Source organism: Siniperca chuatsi, linkage group LG1 (genome assembly GCF_020085105.1).
Source record: "Siniperca chuatsi isolate FFG_IHB_CAS linkage group LG1, ASM2008510v1, whole genome shotgun sequence".
NCBI lineage: Eukaryota > Metazoa > Chordata > Actinopteri > Centrarchiformes > Sinipercidae > Siniperca > Siniperca chuatsi.
In genome coordinates, this window is record NC_058042.1 from 4,180,772 (window position 1) to 4,201,609 (window position 20,838).

General features: G+C 38.5%; 4 protein-coding genes across 4 annotated transcripts in view; 1 reads left to right on the forward strand and 3 right to left on the reverse strand.

The window, feature by feature from the left end:
• The window catches only part of serinc4 (serine incorporator 4), a 33,686-nt gene extending 29,857 nt beyond the window's left edge, over positions 1-3,829 (reverse strand). The window contains exon 1 of the mRNA XM_044204880.1: positions 3,438-3,829. Coding sequence (XP_044060815.1) covers positions 3,438-3,464 — 27 coding nt within the window. The 5' untranslated portion in view covers positions 3,465-3,829. The remainder of the gene's footprint in view (positions 1-3,437) is intronic.
• A 3,336-nt stretch (positions 3,830-7,165) lies between these two features.
• hypk (huntingtin interacting protein K) lies at positions 7,166-10,671 on the forward strand. Its single transcript, XM_044198085.1, has 4 exons — positions 7,166-7,381; positions 9,405-9,460; positions 9,731-9,782; positions 10,401-10,671. The coding sequence occupies exons 1-4, from the start codon at positions 7,220-7,222 to the stop codon at positions 10,494-10,496; spliced, it is 366 nt and encodes a 121-aa protein (XP_044054020.1). The 5' UTR covers positions 7,166-7,219; the 3' UTR covers positions 10,497-10,671.
• Positions 10,672-10,703: 32 nt separating this feature from the next.
• Positions 10,704-17,057, reverse strand: mfap1 (microfibril associated protein 1). Its single transcript, XM_044198073.1, has 8 exons — positions 16,844-17,057; positions 15,388-15,604; positions 15,142-15,283; positions 14,812-14,999; positions 13,228-13,497; positions 12,943-13,102; positions 11,900-11,989; positions 10,704-11,489 (listed from the first exon to the last, which is right to left on the reverse strand). The coding sequence occupies exons 1-8, from the start codon at positions 16,923-16,925 to the stop codon at positions 11,310-11,312; spliced, it is 1,329 nt and encodes a 442-aa protein (XP_044054008.1). The 5' UTR covers positions 16,926-17,057; the 3' UTR covers positions 10,704-11,309.
• Positions 17,058-17,674: 617 nt separating this feature from the next.
• hddc3 (HD domain containing 3) lies at positions 17,675-20,831 on the reverse strand. The gene is made up of 4 exons (XM_044167298.1): positions 20,701-20,831; positions 19,287-19,342; positions 18,961-19,201; positions 17,675-17,904 (listed from the first exon to the last, which is right to left on the reverse strand). Exons 1-4 carry the CDS (start codon positions 20,810-20,812, stop codon positions 17,774-17,776), a joined length of 540 nt encoding a protein of 179 aa, XP_044023233.1. The 5' UTR covers positions 20,813-20,831; the 3' UTR covers positions 17,675-17,773.
• Positions 20,832-20,838: the final 7 nt, after the last annotated feature.

Below are 20,838 nucleotides of genomic sequence, written 5' to 3' on the forward strand. Positions count from 1 at the left end.
CAATTTTGCGAATATTATTAAAACAAATATTATTATCAGCCTATTAAAATATATGGAAAAACTAATATGTGTTAAGTATTACATATCACAGTGTATCACAAATTATTGGTATGGCTCACTGCAATGGAAACATTTCTTGAAACTTCAGTAAAATCTTATTATGAATACTGATCATTAAAAATACTGTGGAACTTTCTAATGTAGAGGCTCATGTTATTAGCATTAACATATCTGTAAAAATGGAACTACATTTTTTATTTTATCAATGGATGACATGTCGTATTTGTATTATTTGGTTTGGTAGTGTAGGGTTTCTGAAAAGATACTATTCAAAATGATGACAGAAAAGATCCACAGGAGTTGAGTTGCCACATATGTCACATTTGGCTGCTGTCATGTTTGTCTGCAGCGTAACTGCTTTAGTGGGATAAGTTGTTTTAAGGAATATATCTCTTTACATGCATGTTGGAAAAAAGCAGCCTGTGCCAAAATCTTGTACTGTAATTCTTCAGAAGAGCCACAGTCTGTCTGTCCAGGTTCACTTTCTAGGAAGTGAGTGACAAACGAGAGGTTAAATAATAGCACACGTCAGCTTGGTGCAGACTCAGCTAAGAGGCTTGAACTTACAAACCCAGTGAATGAAGACTCTCCGAACCTTCGAGCAAATCAACAGTTGTAGGATTATTGATCTAAGGAGCTGATGACGGCAGAGGAGCAGTTAGGAGTACAAGGCGTGTGCACAGGAAGCACTTTACCACCCCTCCACAACAAATAACACCCGCTAAACACACAAATTATTATATATTCATTTAACCAACTAACCTGTGTGCTGTTCAAGTTCTGTCGGGGTGTGCAGCTACTTCATTTTAAATTTTAAAAAAGTGCACATGTATGTTTATGTGAGCTAATGATTTTTCTGTTCTTATAAAGCAAGAACTACATGTAAAGCCAGTCTGTCGGATGTGAAGAAGCAAAAGTTTTTCATCAGTCATTTCATCATTGCACTTTTCTTTTCGCTCAGGGGATGGCAACGTTAGTCTGTCGCTTCACCACTTTGGCCCAAACTGCAATATCTCAACAACTACTGGACTGATTGCCATGAAGTTGTGTAGGCTACAAGTGAAATGTCTAAACAACTCTTTGTCATGAAATTTGGTACAGACACTAATTTCCCCCGCAGGATGAATTGTAGTAACTTTGGTGATCCCTTAACGTTTCATCTAGAGCCATCATCCGGTCAAAATTTTAGTTTGTAGTCAGAAAATATTAGCATGCTAACACGCTAAACTAAAATGGAACATGGTACACATCACACTGCTTAACATCAGCATGTCAGCATTGTCATTGTGAGCATGTTAGCATGCTAGCATTAAGCTAAAGTGTGACTCGCTAGCACAGCTTTTGACTTTTAGTCTTGTTTGCACTTACATGTCTGCAACACTACAGTTTAAAACAGTTTTCCACTCTGAAAATGACTGAGCAGAACAGATAGTTAAACAACCAGAAATCTTAGGATCAACAACGTCAACCATTGTTTCACATAATATCCTTAATTTCACTTTGGATTATTCCCTCCAACATGAGTGGGTGTAAACCAGTAAGTCCCTTTGATTAACACGTGTTACTCTGAGCGGTCCAGGCAGCCGCGGCCCGGCATTCCTGGGGGCCCCTTTCACTCTCAGATAATTGCTGCTGCCTTGTGGGAGAGGAGGAAGTGCCAAAGAGAACAAACAAAATCAAATAAGCGGATGCAAATCGCCGCTTGAGTGAAAGCGCTCAATCTATGGTTTCAACAGGCTTGCCCAATAATAGTTGGCTGAAATCCAAGCTTGTTTATAAAAAAGGACAAGAAAAATGCTCCATTTATTATTCATTTAGAACTCGTTTTGAGCAAGTAATGGTTTTTGACCAACATTGTTTTAGATGTAGGTAAACAAAACACTGGGTGTTGCTAATGACTCACATGTAGCTGCAAGCAATAAGAATTATCTCTCCCATAGAAACACAATGTACCCATTCATAACTGTGGCATGACTGTGTGCACAACCTGCTCATATTCTGAGAAATTAGACTGACAACAGATTATTAAAATAGTCTAGAAAGATTCAATCTGTACCACTTTCTCATGTTTTTATTGGTCTGACCCAAAACCAGATGTTTAACTTTTAACATTTTGGTTACACATTTTTATCTATTGGCTGGTTATTGTATGATTAAAAGTATGTGGACACCACTGTCTATATATTTTGTGTACTTTTGGTTTGGGGCTGTTTTTCATGGTTTCGGCTAAACACCTTAGTTCCAATTAAAGGAAAACGTAATGCTAGAGCATCTGATTTGATTGATTTGAAAGAGTGATTTTTCTTTCTTGGATTTGTCTTATTTGAAGGGTTTTTAGAGGCCGGAAGAGTGAAATATCCAGTATCCAGTATTTCACAAGAAAAAAGCAAACATTTGAGAAAAGTCATGAATGAACAAAATCTTGAGACCCCTTGGGTTGGGAACTGCTGGTTTACACAATAGTAAGCTTCCAACTTTGTGGCTGTGACTGTGTTTGTCTCTTTCCTGTTTCAACATGACAATACCCCCGTGCACAAAGCCAGCTCCATAAAGAAATGGTTTTTCCAGTTTGGTGTGGAAGAACTTGACTGGCTTGCACAGAGTCCTGACCTGGGAGCAAATCCCTGCAGCCAGGTTCCAACATCTGGTGGAAAGCCTTCAAAGAAGACTGGATGTTGTTATAGCTGCAAATTAATGCCCATGTTTTTGGAAGGACATGTTCAACAATCACATATGTGTGGACTATTACGGTGTCCACATACTTTTGGCCATCATGTCTATTTTCTTTTAGTTAGTTATTCTCAGAAATGCAACAAGGTAAATCACCAAAGTCAAAGTGTTCAGGGTGGATTTTTTTCCCTTTGATTTATTAATAATTTGTCTGCATATTAGCATTAAATAAATGCATCTTAGTTGTTAGTTTTCTGAGGAAAATAATAGAATTATAGAAGCTTTTAAATCAGGAGAATCAGCATTGTGAAGCATTTTTATTATGAAAATACTGGATGCACATAAAAATATCGCATCCAGTATTTCTCTTGCAGGTGTATTAGAGAGGAACTCTATTTCTTGTACACTTTAACCCTCCTATTTAGTATTTATAAGCAGTATTTGACAATTTAATAAATGCTTAATAACACTATAATGTAGTTGTAAGCAGATATAAGTATTTATTTATCTCATTTTCTTCAAGATTTTAAATATTTCCAAAATGTCATAGGTCATTTTTTAGATAAACCCTTTCCCATGCACATGCAAACATTTTTGTGTGATTGCCCTTGTTACCCTTTGCTTATTTTTCCCCCCACTCTGAGAGATATCTGTCATGCTTTTATCATCTCACCACAAAACAACTGTTGCATCCTGCAGAGTCTCACCTGAGCCCAAAACCAGCGTCCTGACATCTCGTCCCTGAGGCCTGAGGCGACGAGAGCTCCGAACAGTCAGACAGCCGTCAGTCATACATCAGGATGAAGGGGTTGGTGTGACGACAGCAACGTCTCTCCAGCCCCGGTGCCATTCCTCCAGCCGCCCTCGACCACACACATCTCCTAAAGGATGAAGGTAAACCAGAGAGCACTGATGTAGTTTTCAGTGCTGCTCAGGGTTGAAGGTGCAAGCAGGTTTCTCTTTCCTTTAATCTGATTATTGGTAGATGGACTGACAAAGCTCAAGCACACGAAAGGGCTGGAAAGTCTGGAGACACGGGAAATCTGTTACAGTGGTTGAAGGGCTGTTTGTATTAAAGTACAGGTAAACCTCTTATAACAGACAGGAATAGAATGAGGAGGAGCACAGAGTGATTTAGTTAAATGTCCACATAATCCAGTTATTGTCTTTTTCTCATCATCTCAGACATAAACAAGATAGCAGATAAATATATTGTAATTGTAATATATTGTCTTGAACCTACTGATTAATATTTGATCAATCAGAAATTAAGGCTTTGACTTCAAGTGAAAAAATAAAAGTCATTCACTTGACTGACAATGAATGAACAAAATGTTAGTGGTTTAGACTGAAGATTATAATCGGTTTATAGTTTAATTGTAATTCTAACACACACAATGCACCTTCATTCTCTGGAAATACCTCATGTGTCACTGTCCTTAATGAAGTATTTGGTGGATTTTCTCCAAAACATGTTGTGTGAGGTTGCAGGTACAATAAAGTAGTTGTGGGGAAACCTGTGAGAAATATTCTTGTACGTCTGGGGAAAACACTTCTCCCGCATAGAAAACTTAACTTTCGTTAAGGAGGTAATTCTTGTGTCTTTGGATTCTCAGCACATTTACTACAAATTACTGCAAACCAATTTTTCAAACTATGCTAAGTTTAGGCAAAGCATGTTTCTTGTCTTCCAGGCTTCTTTTAGTAAAAAAAAATAAAATAAAATCAACTTGCACAATCTTAAAATGTATCTGCTTTTATTGTTGTCAAAGATACACAAGGCTGGAATATCAATCTGGCAAAGCAGACAACTGCCCCTGAGCCCCAGTTTCACTGTGTGTCAATTGGTTTATGGTAATTTGAAATCTAAAAGAATCTACTTTTAACACCTTTATTATTTCAGTTTATTTTGTGCTCAAATGGTGCAGATTCCTAAATAAAGTTTCATTTAATCAAATTACCACAAACTAATTGACACAGAAAACCTGGAGCCAGTTAGTATTATTCCAGCATTGGAGTACTGGTTAGTTAGAGAGAGAGAGAGCACATACAGCAGCACAAAGCAAATTCCACATAGAATTTTCAAATAATAATAATGTAATGGTAATGGTAGTGGTAATAGTAATATTAATAAAATAATAATATGAATAATAATGATAATAATAATAAGACTAATAATAATAATTGTAGTAGTGGTTGTCGAGCAGGAACAGAAGGTGCCTTGCAACCACAGATCCAGACTCAGGCAGAAATACCTGCTGAAAGCGACAGAAGGAGAGAAGAGAGAGACGAGAAAACTCAAAACTATGGGAGAGAAGATGTTGAGTTAGTAACATGCAGTAATGGGATAAAAATGCATACAGATGGAGAGGGAGAGGAGGAGAGAGGTGCATCATGGGAAGTCTCCCGGCAGTCTAGGCCTATAGCAGCATAACTAAGGGATGGTTCAGGACTCACCCAAACCAGCTCTAACTATAAGCTTTATTAAAGAGGAAAGTCTTAAGTCTACTCTTAAATGTGGAGATGGTGTCTGCCTCCCGAATCCAAACTGGGACCTGATTCCACAGGAGAGGAGCTTGATAGCTGAAGGCTCTGGCTCCCATTCTACTTTTGGAGACTCTAGGAACCACAAGTAACCCTGCATCCTGGGAGCGCAGTGCAGTGTTCTAGTCGGGTAATAAGGTATTATGAGATCTTTAAGATACGATGGTGTCAGACCATTGAGAGCTCTGTAGGTGATGAGAAGGATTTTAAATTCTATTCTGGATTTTACAGGGAGCCAGTGCAGAGAAGCTAATATTGGAGAAATATGATCTCTTTTCCTAGTTCTTGTCAGTACACATGCCGCAGCATTCTGGATCAACTGGAGAGTCTTAAGGGACTTATTCGGGCAGCCTGATAATAAGGAATTGCAATAACCCAGCCTGGAAGTAAGAAATGCATGGACTAGTTTTTCTGCATCATTTTGAGACAGGATGTGCCTGATTTTTGCAATGTTACGTAGGTGCAGTCCTTGAAGTTTGTTTCATGTGGGACAAATCCTGATCAAAGATAACTCAGAGGTTCCTTACGGTGCTGCTGGAGGCCAGGGCAATGCCATCTAGAGTAACTATATCTTTAGATAGTGTGTCTCGGAGGTGTTTGGGGCCAAGTACAATAACTTCAGTTTTGTCAGAGTTTAACATCAGAAAATTGCAGGTCATCCAGGTTTTTATGTCCTTAAGGCATGCTTGACGTTTAGCTAACTGATTAGTTTCATCTGGTTTGATTGATAGATATAGTTGGGTATCATCCGCATAACAATGAAAGTTTATGGAGTGTTTCCTAATAATATTGCCTAGAGGAAGCATATATAAGGTGAATAGAACTGGTCCAAGCACAGAACCCTGCGGAACTCCATGACTAACTTTGGCGTGTATGGTGGATTCAGCATTAACGTGTACAAACTGAGATCAATCTGAAAGATAGGATTTGAACCATCTTCGTGCGGTTCATTTAATGCCAATTAAATGTTCCAGTCTCTGTAATAGGATGTGATGGTCAATACAATTAGAAGGTCATTTGTAATTTTCACCAGTGCTGTCTCTGTGCTATGATGCACTCTAAATCCTGTCACACAACTGATTGGCGACTGCTTTCTCAAGGATCTTAATCTAAAAAATTCATGTAGATGACACTATCACTTTGTGCATTTCTCATTTCATCGTGATACACTGAAGGTAAACACTGTAGGTCACTCATACTGTAAGCTTCTACAAGTCCAAAATCACTGCTGAATGTACAGTATGTGGATCTGATACATATGATGTATCTGTCCACTTTGGTCTACTTTTTGCATTTTGATGTCATCCTGGTTGTTTATGTCAACATAAACTTAGGAACGCTACTGTCGTTATTTCACACAAATGCAAAAACTAGAGCACTATTTTATAAGTTTTATGTATCTTATGTTCAAGTCTGTGTGTATTAGACTATACGTTTCACTTGGCTGCATGACAATTCTCCCTTTGGGGGCAATAAAGTTGAAAGTGCAGTTGAAGTTATTGTGTATTGCTTACATTATTTTTTGGAGTGAATATTGGTCATGGCTGGTCCAGTCCTGAGTTATATACATACGTTGTATATTATATATATTTATATATGTATACATACTGTATATTTAAATCTGGTGTTCTCATTAAGGTTGTGGTAAAGGTTTTGGTCATGCTGAACAAATTCTCTCTTTTTTCTGCTCTGTGTGCTATTCTTCAAAACAGTGGGTGAAGTTGAGTCTCATTTAGATATGACTGTCAATGCCTCTATCAATTATAAAGTACTACAACATCACATATATCATATTCAATTGTGATCTAAATATCCACAGATGTTTTTTGTTTTTTTTAATCTACGGATTTCTTCTTTAAATTGTCCTTCCCTTCCGGTACTACCCCGTTTTCCCGCCGACGTTTGACGGAACCTTTCTTTTTGTTCCGGCCTCACTGGAGCAAACATGGCGGCAGAGGGAGACGTCGATTTGGACCTGGAAGCCGACGAAAACTGTACTGGAAAACCGGCAGAAAAGCCTCGGAAACATGACAGTGGAGCCGCTGATTTGGAGAGAGTCACGGACTATGCGGAGGAGAAGGAAATCTCCAGCTCTGATTTAGAAACGGTGAGAGCTCCCGGCTAACGTTAGCCGGGAAACATGCGGCCACTGCTGGCTGCACTGTCGGTGCATCATCACTGATACCAAACCATGTGAAGTGGTTAGTTTTCAAAAACAAATGTACTTTGTCTTATACGTAACTTAGTTGTCTAGCTAGAGTTTTGCTTGAATACAAGATGCTCAAAGGCAATTAGCGTTTGCTTGATAATCGTGCAGTGAACGATAAACTAACTAGCTAACTGCCTCATAGCTAGCTAGCTAACGTTAAAGCTGTTGTGCTCTTTTTACCCTTTGCTACATTGAACCAACATGTTAACAAGACATTATGTCATTGACAGTCTTCAGCTTCACCAGTACACGGACAGAGCATAGTGCAGATAGACAAGGACAATGTAATATACAAATAAACTAATAATTAAACAACTGGAAATAACATACACTGAATAGAATAACGTCAAACCAACATTATAATTAAAGCAGGGGATAAAGTGTGTCGTACAGGTGTTTACAGAGTCATTTCTGGGCTCCTTATTACAGTGATGTTCTCCAAAATAATCTGAATAATGTTCTAATAGTGACAAGATGTCAAGTGGGACCAAACATTATGTGTAATAATTATATAAAAGAACAAATGATGTGTGGTTTCTACATCTGTATCGTAAAACTGCTTACAATGGCAGTCTGAAATTTAAGTTATAGAAATTCATTGGCGAATTTCATTCATAGTTTGTACGTTCCCCTCTTTAGCTTTAGAAGGGATAAAGAATTAAATATGTCCTTTTCAGACTTTCAGAGCAACACCAGGTCAGAAAAACTATCAAAGACACGAGGATGAGTAACTTTAAGTCTGCAACTAACAGTTCTTTTTTTGTTTGTCATTGATTAATCTGTGGCTTATTTTTTGATTTACCAATTAATCATTTAGTCTGTGAAATGTTAAAAAAACAAATTGTGAAAAACGTCCATCACAAGTTCTAAGAGGCCAAGGTGACATCTTCAGATCTTGTTTTCTCTTATCAACAGTCCAAAACCCGAAGATATTTATTGTAAAATAATATAACACACAGACAAGCAGAAGCTGGAACCAGTGAATATTTGCAATATTTGCTCATTTATACAACTAATGAGTCATTGATTATTATAATTTTTGCTAATCAATGAATCAACTCATTGTTTCAGCTCTAGATAACATGCTTGCGTAATATTGTGTTTGTATATATTCGTTCTGTAATCAGATCTTGGCTCATAAATTCAATGCTGTTTGTTGCTCCCTCTGTAGTGTTTGACATTGAACCACTTAAAATAAATTATTCTTTCTGAAACACTGGTTGAATGAATGGATTCAGATGCCTGAACTGTAATGATATGTAATACAAGATGTTAGAAAGACCCTCTTTCCATTTCGATATATATCACGTTACCTGTTCAGGGATGGAAAATCACCTGTGGGATTGTTGTTGTAACAGGAAATTAATGTCAGTTTCACCTGGCATCCTTGAGTATTTAAGATGGAGATAATCCTGGGAGAAATATGAATTATTAGTTGCTTTGCAGTATAAAATTAGATGCCAAATAATACCAGCTTAAGCTTGAAAAAATACCACACCGCAATTCTTTCTAGATAAACGGTAAATGTCGATATATTTCTCAGCCCTGCAGTTTGTCTCACTGTTGAATTATCCAGAACATGGTGGAGAGTAGGTCATTAGTAGATGCAAGGGAAATATAAGATATCTTCTATTTAATACGGTGACATTTTATACATTTATAGTAAACAACAAAGTTGAGTTTGTTTTTAATGATATTGTGATAATGGCCAAATGTCACATACGTAAGTGTAGCAGCCTATTTGTGCTTTATTTTAACATGAATACTTATATTTCAATACCACAAAATGGAGGAAAAAAAGTCCTAAACTGGTAAAATATATATATTTTTTAGTTAAATATACCTGTGTTGTGATGTTGCAGTTGTAATAGCTTTCATATTTGAAACTGGGCGTAAATACTAATAATGTTTTTTCTTTCAGGCCATGTCAGTGATTGGAGACAGAAGGTCACGAGAACAGAAAGCCAAACAAGAGAGGTACGATCAGTGTTGACCCTCCCAGCCTTTACATGTGGACAGAAAACGTGTCACAGCAGCATCAGCTCCTTATTTCTTTGTTTTGGATAGTACATGAATCCTATACTTACACAGCAATCACAGCCACCACAGAAAGCAAACCCACAGTTGACTGAGAAGGAAAATGACAGTTGTAATCTGCAGGTTGAGCGAATTTTCTGACATGCAGTCTGAACTTTTATGCAGGAAGCACATAACCTGTTGATTATTCTCACTGTGTTTTGCTTTCAGAGAAAAAGAGTTGGCCAAAGTCACCATCAAGAAAGAGGATGTAGAACTAATTGTAAGTTATTCACTGTTTTTTGTCTATTAATCTTTTCAGGTAAAGCCACACATCTGTTTTGGTACATGACATGGCCAAAAGTCTGTAGACACAGGAACATTACACCCATATGTGATGATGAAACATGTCCTTCCAAATCAATGACCATTAATCTGCTGCTATGACAGCCTCCACTCTTGTAGGAAGGTTTTTCACCACATTTTATAACCTGGCCACAGAAATTTGCTCCCTTCAGTCACAAGAACATTAGTGAAGTCGGCCAGTTGGTGTTCCAGGTGACCCACACCAAACTGGTAAAATTTCTTTATGGACCTGCCTTTGTGTACAGGAGCATTGTCTTGGTGGTCTTCTCCAAACTGAACTGGAATAACATTATTTTCTAAAATATCATTGTATGCTGGAGCATTAAAATTTGGTGTCCACATACTGTATCATGATGTATATAAAGACTTTAACATGTTTTGAATGTAACTATGGATCCCACTTGTGGATTGGTTGCAATTGTGTGCGAGTGTAATTTTAATTTATGCATTTTTATAATCAGTTTGTCAATTTAAGTACTTTGTCTTAGTTTAAGCACAATCTGATTCATATTCTGATGTTCATGTTGCTGTGCAGATGTCAGAGATGGAGATTTCGAGGGCCGTGGCGGAGCGCAGTCTGCGGGAACACATGGGGAACGTGGTGGAGGCTCTGGTGGCCCTGACCAACTGAACAAATGGCATTTACACTCTGGACTGCTTCACTTTGTTTTTGTTCCCAGGGCTCATCAAGACAGTGAGGCTGAACTGATCTCAGTGGTTAAACCTTCTTGGGATGTAATCTTTACCCCAAATCCTTTGGTTTTTTTTTTGTTTTTTAAATAAAAGTTGACCTGCGATTAAAATAATTTTAATACTTGTTTCACTCTCTTTGGAAAGGTTTTAAAATTGATGAAAATACAAGTTTTATTCACAAACAAACCAAGTTACAATACCTGTACTTCAACAAATTTTGGTGGGGTGGGTGGTAATGCAGGTAGTCAGAAGAATCTGCATACTTAGTTATTACAAGCTGATTTGTACAAAATTACATCACAACCCACTGCTTTAAAACAGAGGGAAGGATCTGGGTGTGATGTGGCTCAAAAGCCACAAACCTGCTAACAATGGATAATAAAAAAAAAAAAAAAAATCTTCAGGCTGTTTACAAAGATGATTACACTAACATTTTCCCTGCATCTCCTCAAAATGCAGCAATGCAGTTTTTTTTCAGCCAAGATCCCACATTAGTGATATTCTGCTTGTTGAAAGTTGAAAACCAGCTGCATCTTAAGTAGGGTTTGAGGAGCCAACATTAAATTAAGTTTTTTTTTTTTTTTTTAAATGATGGTGCACCTTCCTGGTAGGTAAACAGTTCATCAAAGTGGTGGAATCAGTCTATTTTCCTCCCACAACAAAGTCCAGGAAAGAGACTCAGCAGGATGCAGCTCAGTCTCTAAAGCTGCAGCGCGGGCCTGGTGAAGTCCGTTTTACATCCTCACACTTTTTAAGTCTTCCTCTTCTTCACTGTGGGCCGGTCAAACACGTCCCTCACGCCTGCCGCCTTCTGCTTGAAGAACTTGCTGTTCTGAGCGCTCTCCTGAGCCCAGGCCGAGTCGAACGACGTGGTGTCCTGGTCCACCAGGTGGGTGTACTTTGTGCGTCCAGACCGACCAAAGTTTTTGACCTGATGGGGGGAACAAACCACAACAGGTCAAATTAAGAGAACTGAATTACTTAGTCTTCATTCAAAGGGAAAGCAGGTGGACTTCCCCTGAACACTAAAATATGGACGATCAAAGGTGCATCCATTTTCTTGGGTTAAAATATTTTACTCTGAAATATACTATAGCCTAAATTTAAGGTTAATGGCAGGAAAACAAATAGTGTTAAGACATGCATATACACGTTTCGATGGACTAACAATATTTTAAAAAGGCAAGAAGCCAAATTCCCTTCATCCTTCTCAGGGTTCTGGTTGAGTTCAAGATTTCTTTCTCTCACCAAACAGCATGCACATGTGGAAACTGTTTAGCAGCAAACCCGCAAGCCACCTACAGTGAAGTGAATCACATGAAATGAGTAAAAGCAGCTGACCTGCATGACTTTGGGTAAGATGGTTTTGTTGAAGTGATCCTCCAGAGTCGGGGCGCTGAAATCTCTCTTGTACACGTCGTCCTCCCCATCCTGTAACAAATCGTGTTCACAGTTAGAGACCACTAAGCAACCTGCACCTGCCACTGTGGTGTGATTTACTGTCTAACAACACATCAAATCAAACTTCATAAGCTCCTTTGTTAATTAAATAAAATCTGACCAAGACATGTACTGAACAGGTCATTTTACAACTGAAGAATAAACCTGTCAGGGCTCTCTGGTGGAGAAACTACATCACAGAGACACCGTTTCTAAATTTCAAACTTATCTTTAGCATTTCTGTACTGCAGTTTTTGGTCACATATCAACCAACATATACACTGATATGGATATGCTAATTTTGGCCATGTTATTGTATCAGTCGGGCTCTAATGTCTACCTTTAGAAAGAACAGATTACTAAAACTAGCTGAAGTTAAAACTGGTCTGAATGTAAAACTATGTAGGAGCATCTTTAGATTTAATGTGAAAATGTTGATTGACAAATTCAACAAGATCTTCACATTATTATAAGCTTAATTTAACCAGAAAAATGCATTACTAAGATTAAAAATCTCTTTTAGAGGTTTATCCTGACCGAGATAGAAGGCCATGCTAGAACAAAGAAGTTACATGTAACACATACTTACAATAAAATAGAAAATCAGAAGGCAAAAAAACAATCAGTGTACCATGCTATTGCACGAAAATGGCAGAAATCTAAAGTTCAGACATCAGAAAAGCAGCCCTACACGTGTCTTGGATGTCTCCATTGTGTTTGACAGACTAGGTTAACTAGAATTTGAAGGAACGTCGAAACATCTTTAACTGTAAACTGCAGTCACCTGAAATGTTTCATGTGGACCGACATAGCTAGTAGACGAACTGCACTTGTGGTAAGATTTCACCTCTGTAGTGAATCGAGGGTCTAAGGACGAAGCGTGTCGTATGCTGTACAGATTGTAAAGGCCCTATATATATATATATAAAATTGACTTGACTTACCATGAAGAAGGCTCCTCTGTGGTAGTACTTCTGGAGGAACTTGTATTTTCCTTTGGTGGCTTTGTTGGTGATGACTTTGCCGCTGTTGCGGAGCTCAGCCCTGCGCTCCTCATCTGTCAAGTTGTGGAATCTCTCAATTTCAGACTTCTCCCTCTCCATGCTGAAGACAAACATCACTCGTTACCATCGTCAGCGACAACAGCAGCACTGTGCTTACTGGAAGGTACTAAAATATGTCATGTTCCTTTCATCATAAAGTAAAGTCATTTATCTGTGTTTACTCACAGCTCTCTGGCCTCTCTGTCCCTCTTGATGCGTTTCAGCTCTCTGACTTTCCAGGCTTCGTATTCTTCCTCCTCGTTCTCTCCGTCAGTGTCCAAAGCATCCAGAGCAGCGAGTGTGCGTCGGTTCTCCTCAAACTCCTTCTTAGCCTCCTCCTCCACGATCTTGAGGGTGTAGCGCCGTCGCTCCTCCACCTGCCTCTTGGCCTCAGCCTCCAGCTCTCTTTGCCTCAACTCCTCTGCTTCACGCTCTGCCACTGTGACTCTGTCCTTTCTGTAAACAGACAGAGAAGATCAAGTGAAAATGAAATATTACCTTGCATCCATGGTTTTATTGTTTTTGTCTATTGTTAAAGTATCAATAAGTCAATAACTTGAATAAGTCAACACTTATATGTGATTTTATTTCAAAATTGGACCATCTTGTAAAATATCCAGTTGATTGGATGCAAGTCCCTACACCCTATGTCCTGTTTCACTGCAAACATCTCAAACAACACGAGGAATTCACAACCTCAAAGCCCATTAATGGGACATTTAACTTGACTTTGAAGGGACAGTTCACCTCCCAAATCAAAAATACATATTTTTCCTCTTACCTGTTGTGCTGTTTATCCATCTAGATTGTTTTGGTGTGAGTTGCCGAGTTTTGGAGATATCGGCTGTAGAGTCGCTGCATTTTTTGAATATAATGGGACTATATGGCGCTCGGCTTGTGGAGCTCAAAGCGCCAAAAAAATACATTTGAAAAACTCAGCAGCAACGTCTCTTTCCAGAAATCATGACCCGGTTACTAAAGATAATCCACAGATTTGTTGTTTCATGTAGGAACTATCAGGAGAAAGAAAATAGTTCCTACATGAAACTGCTCACAACAAATCACCAATAAAGGAAATACTCAATTAAATCTAACCACAGCTACAGTGCCTACCTAACAATTAACAGACAACACATTTCTCTTACACAAAATTAGGTAAAAAACAAACAAAATGTTTTTGCTTATTTTGGGTGAAATACTGGACATTTTCACCTTTCAGAGGCCCCTAAAAACCATTTAAATGGAACAATGTGAGATGGAATAATCTTTGGTCGAACTGCTCACCAATCCTGTCCACAGTAAGGACGTAAACTAGGGGTCACAAGTAGACATTGATTAATTTAAGGGGGTCACAAGCCAAAAAGGTTGGAAACCACTAAACTACAGTTAGGAGATAATAATGTTTTGTATTCACACATTGACATTCTCCGTAGAAAGAACTGTGTTTAGTCTCATGATCTGTTCTAAATAAATGAGGCAATGCACGGATGGAACACGAGGTCTCGCTTGTTAAACAATGCAGGATACTATAGTAGAAGTCTCTCGCATATTTCTTACTCACTCTCCTTAAAACGATCATACACAGGAATGTAATTCTTTTGTTGCCACTGGAGCAGCTCTGGAGATCTCAATGTGTCCTGATCAAAACCTGCAAACTGCACGAGCATCTCACAGAAACCTGCTGCCCCCACATGGCGTCGACAAAGAAAGTTGCCGGAACATTTAAGTGCATTTGTTTTTAGAAACATTTGCAGTTGTTTGAGTTCATACTTGCGAATGAAGACAGGTTTGAGCCGTGGTTCTGCTTCATCCTCGCTGTCTGTGTATTCTTCGTATTCAGACTCTGACTCTGACTCCGCCCCTGACTTCCCTTCTTCCTCCACCTCCATGACCTCCATCTCCTCATTCTTCCGTTCAACGGCCCGCTGCCGCATCATTGCTCGTCTCCTCTCAATTTCCTGCGCAGAATGAGAAAGTCCACATTAAAAACTTTTCTTAATATGACAACATACAAACAAAAAAAACAGACAGGAATTCTTAAGTGACAGGGACAAGCACACTCAGAACATTTAGTCAAAATGAAACAGCACAGATAGCAACCTCATCATCCACTTCTTCCTCTTCCTCCTCCTCTTCTTCCTCGCTGCTCTCCTCACGCTCTGGGTGCCACGTGCCTTCATCAGAGTCCTCGCTGCTCTCGACCACAACTTCGGGCTCTGCGATCTGTCTGTGTCTCGCGAGCCTGAGGACAAAGGAACGGGAAGCAATGTGGTCAAAGTGGCATCTCAGCACCGCAAAACGTAACGATCATATCAGTCGAATCAAATCTCAGAAGCTGCGTGATACCTCTCCTCCACGTCCTCAGAGACACGGTTGAGCAAACGTTTGAGACGTGGGTCAGAGACTTCCTCTTCCTCCAGCTCTACCTCTGGCTCCAATTCCTTTCCCTTCTTCACAAACTGGAAGTCCTCTTCCTCCTCATCCGACGACTCCATTGGCGCGTAGTCAGGACGTTTCCCTGACACATACCTCTTCACCTTCACCTTCTCCATGGAGAGCTCACCTGGGATATGCAGAGACAATAATGAGCTTAGTCAAGCTAGGCTTTCCCACCAATGATGCTGAAGGTACAGATGTTTGCTTGAATCTACTTAAGTTTTCATTAAGATACCTTAATAAGGAATAACTATTCATCAGCTCTGCAAAAAATGTTAACTTGGTGATGATTCATTATTATTCAGCTTGTTTTTTTTTTCCTTTTTGGGATGCACTAATTAGGTTTTTGAAGCCGATACTAAAATCCAGTAGAGCTGAAACGTTAGTTGTTGTTAGTTGATCGTCAATTAACCGTTTATCACGCAAAGTGCCACAAAATTTACTGGCTCCAGCTTCTAAAACGTTATTATTTCCTGCCTTTCTCTGTTTGTAAATTTAATTATTTTTGGATTTTGAACAGTTGGTTCGTCAAAACAAGCAATTAAATGAAGCCACCTTGGGCTCTGGGAAACTGTGCTGGGAAAAAGAATTCATATTTTTCAGCCCATACCAGCTGATACTGATATGTGTTTTGCTAAGAGTCTCAGTACAATTTTGTTCAAATCCAGAAGTCAAACATACCTAAAGTTTTAGTAAATCAATATTGGTTTTACACAATACTTTGTGTTGTTACCATAGACTGTATATTAAATCAGTAAATCTTCATATTCAGTCTATGGTTGTTACTTAAACTGCCAATTACATTTCCTGAAAAGCATTACATGCTTTTTGAGCTGTTGCTGAGACACTATCCTGACATCATACATCTTCCTAACATTACTGAACAGTAAATGACCAGAAAAACTAGAAACCCCAGTAGATAATTAAACAAGTCTGGTAATAAACATTACTGGAACTTGTATTTTTTTAGTTGATTAATTTGTTGTTGATAGTGTATCAGAGAGGAGTGGACTCAGCCCGTAGTTAGTGTTGTTGTACTGGATCATGTGGGGTTTAGTCAAACACTTTTGCTCCTCCAGCTACACTTTATGTCATGTCGACAACCAAATATCACATCCATATGTGATTATTGAACATCTCGTTCCCAAACCTACAGCATTAATATGATGCTGCAGCCTGCAGATATTTGTTCCCACTATTGTTAGTAGGATTTTTTTTTAAGTCAGCCTTTGTAAGTAGTAACTAATCTCTTCTCACAATGTCAGACAGACTATTGTGTTATTTGTGTTAGCAGTGAAGTTGCGCTAAGCTAGCTGGCTAACTTAGCACGCCGCTAGCCGCCTGCTAGCTAGCCGCTACTTCTCACCTTTCTCATTCCGGACCGGCACGGCTCCGGCCGTGGACTGGATCGGAGGCAGCTTCATGTTGAGGGCTTCGCGACTAGACATGACTGCCTGGTCGACGATATCAACGGAATAAAAGCAAAAATTAGTATTTTACTTGGGCAAATGAGCTCGTCGTCGCCGCTTCAGTCAAACGGAAGTTTAACTAACTAAAGAGCGAGCGGACAGGAAGTGGATTTCTTCCGACAGACATTTCCTTCCGAGAAGAGGCACACACAAAAATCACACCCAGCTGTCTTTTTAGATCACTGACGCACCACAGTTTACCACCAGTGCAATTTATTCCCGAAATAAACATCAAGTTAGAGTTGATAAGAGATCGCAGCTAAATGTACATATTCTGCAATCCAACAGTTATAATAGCGCCATCTAGTGGCTGATGTCACTGCTGCTGACAGGTTGGTTGGTCGGGCGTTAAAATACTGAAAACAGTGTATTCAGTGGTGCTTGCTCCTCATCTCGTAAAAGTGCTAAATTGCTGAGTATCATGCTGTATTCAATCCTGCAAACTCTGATTACATAATGTGATTTTTTTTTTTTACTTCCGCAATGTCAGATGAAGAATCAGTGTTTACAGTGAAAGAGTGACTGACCTGTGTGCGTTTCTTTGGAGGTTATAAGTAGCAAACCCAGCAGTATGGCATCCTTTAGCTGATAACTACTAACTAACTACTAATAATATAAACACTTCTGGAATAAAATAACTCATCACATCACTTCACCAAACCTTCAACATATCCTCCATTTAACTATACAACCAAAATATGAAACAAATAAATTAAAGACCACACACATTTTTAATGAAATATGATTTATTTGTATAATTTACAAATGAAAATTTATTTTATATGTAATTTAAATAGTCTGTTCTCCACTGTGTTGTGGCCGTTTTGTCAGAACTGGACCCCTCTCTGTCTGAACAGCTCATCCAGCTTCTCCTCCAGAGCTGAGTTGGTTCCTTTTAGGCCTTTCGCCACCTCAGAGGCCCACACAAAATACTCCTGGACCCGCTCGGCTGTCCAATCTGCCAACACACACACACAGAGGGAGATAGTATGGTAACTAAGTACACTGTGAAGTATTGGTATTTGCGTATTTCTATTTGGTGAGAATACACAGTGAACAGTACTTCACTGGGAAGTGTTAAGGTTTTCCTCCACTACATTTATCGGACAACTGTAGCTACTAGTGTCCTTATAGAGTACAGTTTTCTAGTTAGTTTTAACTCCTCAACAGTCCATTAAGTAGTAGTTAAGACAGGTTAACGCATCTATAATTAAATTTTCTTTCCTAAATTACTACTTTTGTTTTTGTTACTTGGGTACACTCAATTGTGAGTACTCCTGCACTGTCTTTTAAAAGGAGAAATTGGCAATCCGTTTTTCTTACTGTCGACAAATCAACGAAGAAGACCAAAACCAACAATGAATTGAACTGCTAACAAGTATTGCCCATGTAGCTAAAGCCCGATACAGCTGAAAACAGTTCCCCACTATCGCACTATGCTCCTGTGTTTGAGTAAGGAAATTATTTTATTTTAAAAATCAAACTATATATTTTTTTTAGCTGTTTAAATGATTTTCTGGGGGAGAATTTTCTTGGTGCAGAGAACCACAGACAGGACAGGGAAGTCATTGTTGGTTTTGGTGTTTTTATGGGATTCGTTGACAGTAAGAAAAATATAGAATATCGCCAGCCTTATCTTTTAAGTTAACTGTTTAAGCAAATTGAGTATGAGCATTATACTACTTAAGCCCTCGAATTTCCGCCACTGAACGCAGAAAAATCTGCCGTAGTTTGATAAACTGGTAAAATAGACAACATGTAGTGAAGAGAGGAGCTGAACATACACTGGTTGGAAAAATCCTAAATATAAATAAAACTACACTGAAGTAAAATGTATTTAATTTTAGTATCATTTACTGTATTTTGACTTCTCTAGTTTCGAGTATTTGATTGTCTTAGCTATATTATATAAAACACATGCTGTTTTTACAATAAAAGATACAGATGTGCCTATATTTAAATTATTAAAGCAGTTACAGTATAAGGGCAGTGACAGTGAGAGAGAGGTGCTGACCGACAGGTGTGCAGCGGTTCAGGTCCCTCAGATTGTACAGTTTATCAGCCAGTTTGACCAGTTTAGCTTGCCGGCTGCAATGAGCCGCGTGTTCCACCTGCTGACGCTTCCTCTCCTGTTTGGACAGGCGTTTGTCGTCCGTCACCTCCTGAACGATACGAGCCACGATCGGTCCAAACTTTGCCTCAATCTCTGCAGGAGCGGTGTCCGTGTCCTCGACCGTGTCGTGAAGCAGAGCAGCCTGCAACACGAAGACAAAACACAGGCTCAGTAAAGAAACACTGTACTTGAGAGTGATACTTGACAGTTACTAACTGATAACATACTTGCAAAACCTCGATGTCTGTGACGCCTCCTTCGTGGCTGAGGATTCTCGCTACTCCTTAAAAAGGACATACACAGAGCTGAGAGTATCAGAGAGAGGAACGTCAACAAGAGGTCTTATTGTTTTCAGCTGCTGCCAGAAATATCAGGATTATAAACTGAGTGTACACGGGCCATTCATCAACATCATTAATACAAGTCTCAGTCATATTATACTCAGACAAACTAAACTCAGCTGTCTATTAACTGCAGTCATGAAAGGGTTGAGGATAAAACAATCATTGCATTTAATAGTGAAGTTTTCTTTTGAAGTAAAAAAGGACGAATGACACACAGTTCCAAATGCTGAAGAAAAGTGAACTGCATTGTTACAGGAAAATGTTTCATAAACAAATATTGACATTTTATGAACAAATACATTTTTTTTAACCCATACTTTATTATAATTCATTACAGCAACTATGTACGTATGTAAGCCAGTGTGTTTTCTCCCCCTCTTCAGTGTCTAACAATATGCCCAGAAAACATGTGTATGAAAAATCTTTACATTTTAACTTTTACTATTTTATGAAAGCTTATTGAGTTGAAATCATCTTGCAACTCAAACAATTTCTTCATTAGTACTTTTTTTTTATTAAAGTACGGAAATCTCATCTGTTTGTAATAAAAATAATAATAATCAGCAAACAAAATGGGGACAGAAGATTTAAAAACCAATAAAAAATTATTGGTACAAACAAGAAATGATTAGGGTCCTTAAACAGATCCTTGTGGGACAACATGCTATTTGGACTGTGTTGTAAGCACAACCTTTGAATGACTAAGTACCAGCTTTTATTTGAGAATGCATGGGTAAATTTGAAATGCCACACAATGTTGCTTTAATATACAAATTAAATTATTTTAGCCGACTGATACTGCATTTTTGAGACCAATACGATATCAATATTTCCGAGTTTTAAAAATCCCTGAAGGATATATATTATTATTATTTATATATATATATATATATATATATATATTAAACATTCTTATTTTTAAGAATTGTGACCAAGATATATACTGAGCAACATTTTACAATAGAAAAATAGTGCTTATCAGACTCTTTCTAAATGAACTCAAACCTAGTTTGGCATTTCTGTGATGCAATTTCTCGTTATTTATCGGCCAACATGCACACTGATACTGATATATCTGCAATAAGACAATATCTGTCTGCAGTGTCGCAGACTACACGACACACCCACTTTACCACCTGAGATAACTTCCTGGATTAACGCACTTATTTTAACCCAAACCATGATCTTTTCCTAAACCTAACTAAATAGTTTTGGTGCCTACACCTAGCCAAACTGCGACTGTTTCGAGGGCTTAACATGTAGTATCACAACAAAGTAAAAAAAGACTCCTACCTACCAATGGGGTGGTTAATGTACGGCGTTCCCTCTGAATCTTTACGTCGTTGGCTACGATGTTTTTCTGCGGCGAAATTAACAGTCTCCAACAATAAAACTGCGTCTGAATTCATGGTGTAAAAGAATATATAGTCACAAA

Excerpts from the sequence above, each read along its gene's own strand:
- hypk (XM_044198085.1), top strand. The coding sequence starts at position 7,220 with ATGGCGGCAGAGGGAGACGTCGATTTGGACCTGGAAGCCGACGAAAAC. Across the intron at positions 9,461-9,730 it reads CAGAAAGCCAAACAAGAGAG|AGAAAAAGAGTTGGCCAAAG; the intron begins GTACGATCAGTG and ends TTTTGCTTTCAG. Across the intron at positions 9,783-10,400 it reads AAGAGGATGTAGAACTAATT|ATGTCAGAGATGGAGATTTC; the intron begins GTAAGTTATTCA and ends GTTGCTGTGCAG.
- mfap1 (XM_044198073.1), bottom strand. The coding sequence starts at position 16,925 with ATGTCTAGTCGCGAAGCCCTCAACATGAAGCTGCCTCCGATCCAGTCC. Across the intron at positions 15,000-15,141 it reads AGGAAGAAGTGGATGATGAG|GAAATTGAGAGGAGACGAGC; the intron begins GTTGCTATCTGT and ends CATTCTGCGCAG. Across the intron at positions 13,498-14,811 it reads AAACCTGTCTTCATTCGCAA|AAAGGACAGAGTCACAGTGG; the intron begins GTATGAACTCAA and ends GTCTGTTTACAG.
- hddc3 (XM_044167298.1), bottom strand. The coding sequence starts at position 20,812 with ATGAATTCAGACGCAGTTTTATTGTTGGAGACTGTTAATTTCGCCGCA. Across the intron at positions 19,343-20,700 it reads GTACATTAACCACCCCATTG|GAGTAGCGAGAATCCTCAGC; the intron begins GTAGGTAGGAGT and ends GTCCTTTTTAAG. Across the intron at positions 19,202-19,286 it reads CAGACATCGAGGTTTTGCAA|GCTGCTCTGCTTCACGACAC; the intron begins GTATGTTATCAG and ends TTCGTGTTGCAG.